The sequence below is a fragment of the Trachypithecus francoisi genome, unplaced genomic scaffold (assembly GCF_009764315.1).
Source record: "Trachypithecus francoisi isolate TF-2019V2 unplaced genomic scaffold, Tfra_2.0 Lachesis_group11, whole genome shotgun sequence".
Taxonomy (NCBI): domain Eukaryota; kingdom Metazoa; phylum Chordata; class Mammalia; order Primates; family Cercopithecidae; genus Trachypithecus; species Trachypithecus francoisi.
In genome coordinates, this window is record NW_022681456.1 from 85,196,412 (window position 1) to 85,203,503 (window position 7,092).

The 7,092-nt window shown below is 44.2% G+C and overlaps 1 protein-coding gene and 1 long non-coding RNA gene across 3 annotated transcripts; one reads left to right on the plus strand and one right to left on the minus strand.

Moving 5' to 3' along the window:
* Positions 1 to 430: 430 nt before the first annotated feature.
* LOC117090174 lies at positions 431 to 2,191 on the minus strand. Its single transcript, XR_004439924.1, has 2 exons — positions 2,064 to 2,191; positions 431 to 1,579 (listed from the first exon to the last, which is right to left on the minus strand). It is a non-coding gene; the product is annotated as an uncharacterized LOC117090174 (long non-coding RNA).
* Positions 1,965 to 6,423, plus strand: LOC117090172 (tubulin alpha-1A chain). Of its 2 annotated transcripts, none has more exons than XM_033222209.1 (4): positions 1,965 to 2,873; positions 4,414 to 4,636; positions 4,762 to 4,910; positions 5,228 to 6,423. In XM_033222209.1, the coding sequence occupies exons 1-4, from the start codon at positions 2,871 to 2,873 to the stop codon at positions 6,206 to 6,208; spliced, it is 1,356 nt and encodes a 451-aa protein (XP_033078100.1). In that variant the 5' UTR covers positions 1,965 to 2,870; the 3' UTR covers positions 6,209 to 6,423. The 2 variants fall into 2 exon arrangements, with proteins under 2 accessions (XP_033078100.1, XP_033078099.1); XM_033222208.1 differs by having other exon boundaries at positions 2,009 to 2,310.
* The last annotated feature ends 669 nt before the right edge of the window (positions 6,424 to 7,092 follow it).

Here is a 7,092-nt window from a genome sequence, read left to right on the forward strand (position 1 = left end):
TAGTCCCAGCTACTTGGGAGGCTGAGGCAGGAGAATGGCGGAAACCCAGGAGGCGGAGCTTGCAGTGAGCTGAGATCTGGCCACTGCACTCCAGTCCGGGCGACAGAGCGAGACTCCGCCTCAAAAAAAAAAAAAAAAAAAAAAAAAAAAAAAAAAAAAAAAAAAAAATAATATATTTCTTAATTAATCTTTTTATATTGTAAAGAAAATAATATTCAAAGCTCTGCTTCTCATTCCAAAAAGACTTGTACATGTTGCTATGGTCCATTAGTGTCTGATATATTTTATGATTAAAATTGTGAAAGTATTTTGAATGAGCTACTTATTAATCCTTATGCTTCCTTATGCCATTTAATTCTTATTTTTGTTAAATATATTTCTGGGTTCTGAAAGAAGCATTCAAATACCTAATCCTCCTGTCTCTTCTGAAATATACTTTCTTTGTTTTTTTTTTTTTTTTTTGCTAAAGAGGTGGAGATAAGATGATGTTGAATATTATTTTTTCCTAGGAAATATGTAATAAGTAGATAAAATGATTTTTGCATTTTGGATATTTTTTTTTTCCAGAGAATATTACTGAAGCAAAATTGAACAAGTAAAGCAGAACTGTGGATGGTAGGCTAGAAAAATTCGTGGTCGCCATTGTCACACCACAACCTGCAGCAGCTGTATTCTCAAGTCCCTCCCTCCCACGCCCTGCTCAGCCTGCCAGCCTGGCAGGAATGAATGGGCTCCGCAGGGTGCTGTGTGAGTAGTTGCTGCCCACCCTGAAAATCTGCCGCTGAAAACCAAAAGGAAAAATTATTTGTAAAAAATAAATTTCCAACTTTAGTGGCCAAACTTACTTACCTCTGAAATTTCATCACCAACATCCAGTGGTACGAAATCCAGTGACTTACTCTGCATAGCCCATCATTGCTGAGAATGGAGCCTTTCTAAATAGCAAGACAATGTTACTCCAATTTATTTCCTAGGGGTGAAAGCAAAGCCTTTTTGTCCCAAGGGGCAACTGAGCAACCACCAGAGTCTCTAGTTGAATAGCAAGGGTGTGAGGCTGGCTAAAATTCCCACAATTAGAAGCCCACTCGCAGGAGGATATTTACCAAATTGACATAAGAACTACATAAAAAGGAAATGCAGTTATTGAGCTGATGTTTCACAGTTGTCTACAGATGGAGGCAACATTGCAAAATAGTCTTCTTTTTACATTATATTCTCCTCTTCTTTTAATTTGGTGTCTTGGTTATTACTATTATCTTGCTTGTTACTTTCCAGACAAAAGTCCAGTGCAGATATGTAACTGCATACATGTAGTGCTAACTTCTGAGCTCAATTATTTCTCCTTGTATTTTCCCAATTTTATATCAGGAAAGATGATTCATTCCAAAGGACAATGTCCTACACAAAATGTGTTACATAGACTTCTCATAAAGGAATACCTCTAGTAAACTATTATAACTACTCTGCGTGCACTTGCTGTTGATTATTGCCATGTTAGAACTATTTGTTCGCTTCTTTATTTAGTATGGTTATTATTTCCATCTTCCGGTTTTATTTAGCTATTCGGGTGTGCATGTGCCTGCAAAAGAAGCTCTGAAAATAAGTTAGTTGAACCTGAGAAACCATTTTGAATGACTGTATGACTAAATCTTTTTTTAAAATTAAAAAAAAAATCACAATTACCCAGACCGTTTTGAGCATCACGCCCATTTTCTCTCCCACTTTATTTTTAAAGCAATTAGAGATGTTGAACCCTAACAAAATGTAGTCGAGTTTAATATACTGCGAGGGAGGGGCTGGCAGTAATTTTCTTTTAAATATTTAATCTGAACATAAATCTGTTATTAAGGGTAGGGGGAAAAAACCTCACATAGATAATTTTAACTGCATTTTGAGGTTTAAGCAACATAAAGTCTTCCAACCCCAGTCCCCTTTCTTCTTCCTCCCCTCCCCGACCCCACCCCATAATGGATGCTCGGCAGAATGCTTCTGCACGGTCTCTTTGTCTAAAGGATGCAAACAGTCTACGGATGCTAGAGAAAAAGGGGTGGGGGAGAGATTACCTCATCCCACGTCGTTTGCACCAATCACCAGTCTCCTGTCATGGCTTCTCTGGGCAGATTGGGGGTCTGGACCAACAGGAAAAGGCCCCGGCCCATCCCCATGGTGACCGAGTTGTATATATGGAGCCACATCCGCCCATGTGCCGCAGGTTCTCTTACATCGACCGCCTAAGAGTCGCGCTGTAAGAAGCAACAACCTTCTCCTCGTCTCCGCCATCTGCTCGGCAGTCGCGAAGCAGCAACCATGGTGAGAATCGGCTTTGGCTCTTTGTGGCCGTTGGGTGGAGTCAGCGCCCCCAGGCTCTACTTGGAAAACCTTTAAGCTCTTTTCTTTCGTAAGCTCTCTGGGCGAGGGTGGTGGTGTGTTTTGTGAGGTTTAGCTTTGCCCCAAATCCTCCAGCCCAGCCGCCGCCGCAGTGCGGGTGCAGGAACCCGGCCAGGACTGAGCCCAGGGCGCAGCAGAGCGCTGGGGAGGAACAAAGGCGGCGCCTGGGCGCCTGTGTTGTCCGACAGCCTTTCGGGGTCGCGGGCAGCCCGTCTGCCGCGACCGAGGGATCTGGGGCGTCCCGGCTGGGTCCAGTGTCTGTGCGCACGGTTTCGCAGACGCCGAGGGGCCCCTTTCTGTCTCGCCTCGTTCTCTGGGGACCGGGAGAGGAGGAGGCACCCAAAAAGAGCGGGGGCGTTGGGCGAGCTGGGGGATGTGGGAGGGGGAACGGGAACAAAGCGCAGCCTGGGGTTAGCGTGGGAAGACCCCTCGCGGTCGTTGGCGTTTTGGAAAGATACTCACTCACACATTCCCGGGGAAACATGGTGAGTTTCTACCGGAGCCCCCGGCAGCGGGTGTCAGGGCGGCGCAGGGGCGGGGTTGTTTGTTTCTGGCTTCTATGGCGTTGGAGCCACTGGGCGGGGTTCGCCCTCACTGAACCTCCTCCCTCTGTCAGGAGCTGACTTTAAAAAAACTTTTCATCATTGCGGAACTGTAGGCTCCAAAAGGGTTTTCTTCGCTATTATAAGTAAGATGACCTTTTTTTTTTTTTTTTTTCTTGAGCAAAATCACAATTCACTTGACAAACTCTTTAATGTCTGGTCTGGGGACGCCCTGCCCTGACCGACTGAAGAGAGAGAGTGTGTGTGTGTGTGTGTGTGTGTGTGTGTGTGTTGCTCGTTCAGCGAGGGAGAAAGCCCACTTTGTGAGCCCCAGGGTACCCTGATGGTCAGGACCAGGGAAACGCCCTTCCCCGCCGCCCCCCTCCGCCCCGCCCCCACCACATCAGCGAATAGACAATGAAAGTGGTAGCCCTAAAGACCACAGAGAAGAAAACCTCTATTGGATGCAAAGAATATGAATATTATGTGGTGGGTAGAGAATCTCAGGATTAAAATACTATTTTGTTTTAAATAAATATTTCATTATCGTTCCACTGGGCTTTTATTCTTTGTTTGGTACCTTTTCATGTGATGCTTGTTTCTAACTTAGGAACGTGTGTGTGTGTGTGTGTGTGTGTGTGTTTTAAGATACGGATAATTTTTCAGCTTTCACAGTGGAGAAGATCTGGAAAAACCTTTTTTTAAAAAAAAAAAAGTAATGAAATTGCTACAGACAAAGAAGAATTACACTCCGCATCCCGTTGTCTTTTGTTCTAGTGCATCTTCATTAATTCATTTCAATTCAGACACATGGTCCCGGGCGGGGTCAGAGGAGGAAAACTGGCAAAACAGCACAATGAGATCATGTAGGCAGTTGCTGGAAATAGAGCTTGCTCTGTTAAATAATGTAGCAGACAGTACAGGCTAGCACCAGGCACAGCAAATACAGCAATGCAGCAATGCAGAAGGCAGACCTTGTCTAAACCCCTTGTATTGATGGATTCTGCAGACAGACTGCAGAAGGGTGTGGCTTCTTGCCTCAGCTGCAGTACAGATGTCCATGTTATAATATCAAGTCAGTCCTATTCAGAAGAAACTTTCATCTTTATTTAAAAGGGAAGAAAGCAGTAAAATTAATCCCAATTAAGTCATAATTGGATTTACTTCATTTTACAAAATTTGTGCTTTGAATAATGAATACTTTCTAAATATGAAAAGTCTTCTATTCAAGCATGGTAGTAGGCACAATGGACTGGTACCATGTGCTGAATAGGGTCAAGGCGACATCATTATTCGGACCACACCCATATGCAGCATTTGCAGCAGGTGATTTTCCTTAATCTTTGTATCGTGCTAGGGATATGACCTCAAATAATTCTGAAAAATAACTGTATATTGTTAGAAATATTTTTAGAAGTTTACTAAAAGTTTGAAATGCTAATACGCCTTAATTTTACAATTTTTTCACTTTTCCTTCCCACAGCGTGAGTGCATCTCCATCCATGTTGGCCAGGCTGGTGTCCAGATTGGCAATGCCTGCTGGGAGCTCTACTGCCTGGAACACGGCATCCAGCCCGATGGCCAGATGCCGAGTGACAAGACCATTGGGGGAGGAGATGACTCCTTCAACACCTTCTTCAGTGAGACGGGCGCTGGCAAGCATGTGCCCCGGGCCGTGTTTGTAGACTTGGAACCCACGGTCATTGGTGAGTTGACCTCAGTAACCCAAGTGAGATCCCAGGATGCTGGTACAGGAGGTCTGTCCTGGGGGCTCCACTGGTCACTCGCCCACTCACCCACTGCCTCCATCCTTCTTTCCCTCCTCCTCCAGATGAAGTTCGCACTGGCACCTACCGCCAGCTCTTCCACCCCGAGCAACTCATCACAGGCAAGGAAGATGCTGCCAATAACTATGCCCGAGGGCACTACACCATTGGCAAGGAGATCATTGACCTTGTGTTGGACCGAATTCGCAAGCTGGTATGTTTCTTTTTAAGAATAAAGTAAATTAATGAGTCTAAAGAACACATTTGAAATACTGCTTTTTTTTTTTCAAACACAGAATTGAACTGTTATTTTAATAAAAAGTGGAATGAGTCATTCTTTTGGGGTTTTTATCAGTTAAAATGAACTATTTGGTGTCATTTTGTAAATGTTAATGAGAATTTTTTAAAAAGCATTTGTCAAAATAAGATCTAAATCCTGGGAGTGGTATGAAAAGTGAAAATACATCTCCTATGATTGTACTACAGAGAACAAAAACTTAACCTTTCCTCTGTTCCTCTCTTTTGTAATAGGCTGACCAGTGCACAGGTCTCCAAGGCTTCTTGGTTTTCCACAGCTTTGGTGGGGGAACTGGTTCTGGGTTCACCTCCCTGCTCATGGAACGTCTCTCAGTTGATTATGGCAAGAAGTCCAAGCTGGAGTTCTCCATTTACCCAGCGCCCCAGGTTTCCACAGCTGTAGTTGAGCCCTACAACTCCATCCTCACCACCCACACCACCCTGGAGCACTCTGATTGTGCCTTCATGGTAGACAATGAGGCCATCTATGACATCTGTCGTAGAAACCTTGATATTGAGCGTCCAACCTATACTAACCTGAATAGGTTAATAGGTCAAATTGTGTCCTCCATCACTGCTTCCCTGAGATTTGATGGAGCCCTGAATGTTGACCTGACAGAATTCCAGACCAACCTGGTGCCCTACCCCCGCATCCACTTCCCTCTGGCCACATACGCCCCTGTCATCTCTGCTGAGAAAGCCTACCATGAACAGCTTTCTGTAGCAGAGATCACCAATGCTTGCTTTGAGCCAGCCAACCAGATGGTGAAATGTGACCCTCGCCATGGTAAATACATGGCTTGCTGCCTGTTGTACCGTGGTGATGTGGTTCCCAAAGATGTCAATGCTGCCATTGCCACCATCAAGACCAAGCGTACCATCCAGTTTGTGGATTGGTGCCCCACTGGCTTCAAGGTTGGCATCAACTACCAGCCTCCCACTGTGGTGCCTGGTGGAGACCTGGCCAAGGTTCAGAGAGCTGTGTGCATGCTGAGCAACACCACAGCCATTGCTGAGGCCTGGGCTCGCCTGGACCACAAGTTTGACCTGATGTATGCCAAGCGTGCCTTTGTTCACTGGTATGTGGGTGAGGGGATGGAGGAAGGCGAGTTTTCTGAGGCCCGTGAAGACATGGCTGCCCTTGAGAAGGATTATGAGGAGGTTGGTGTGGATTCTGTTGAAGGAGAGGGTGAGGAAGAAGGAGAGGAATACTAAAGTTAAAATGTCACAAAGGTGCTGCTTTTACAGGGAAGCTTATTCTGTTTTAAACGTTGAAAAGTTGTGGTCTGATCAGTTAATTTGTATGTAGCAGTGTATGCTCTTATATACAATTACTGACGTATGCTCTAAAACATGAATGCTTTGTTACAGACCCAAGCTGTCCATTTCTGTGATGGGTTTTGAATAAAGTATTCCCTGTCTTAAATGAATTCAGTCCTGTGTTTTCTATCTGGGTGTCTGAAATTTTTCATGTATTTAGTGCATTAAGAATAAAGAATAAGTGTTGCCTGTGGTTTATACATATCCTATGATGTGACGTTTGTGTTTTAAAGTATCTTAGTAATTTAAAACTTTTATTTGAAAACATAAAATGTGTATCTAAAGATTACCATCACAGAGCATCATGTACTTTTTTTTTTTTTTTTTTTTTTGTGAGATGGAGTCTTGCTCTGTTGCCCAGGCTGGAGTGCAGTGGTGTGATCTGGGCTCACTGCAACCTCCATCTCCTGGGTTCAAGCGCTTCTCCTGCCTCAGCCTCCCAAGTAGCTGGGATTACAGGCATCCACCACCACATCTAATTTTTGTATTTTTAGTGGAGACTGGGTTTCACCATGATGGTCAGGCTGGTCTCAAACTCCTGAATTCCAGTGATCCGCTCGCCTTGGCCTCCCAAAGTGCTGGGATTACAGGTGTGAACTACTGTTCCCGGCTCATACTATTCTTGTTTTTACCTCATTATTATAATAAAGTTATTTAAACTGCCAGTACTTTTTAGAGTTGAAAGTTGGTAACACATAACCAAAATCTGGTTGGCTGCTGGATCTTATGTAACTAACATAAAATGGTGAATATTCCAAATGCATCACCTTTTCTTGTGC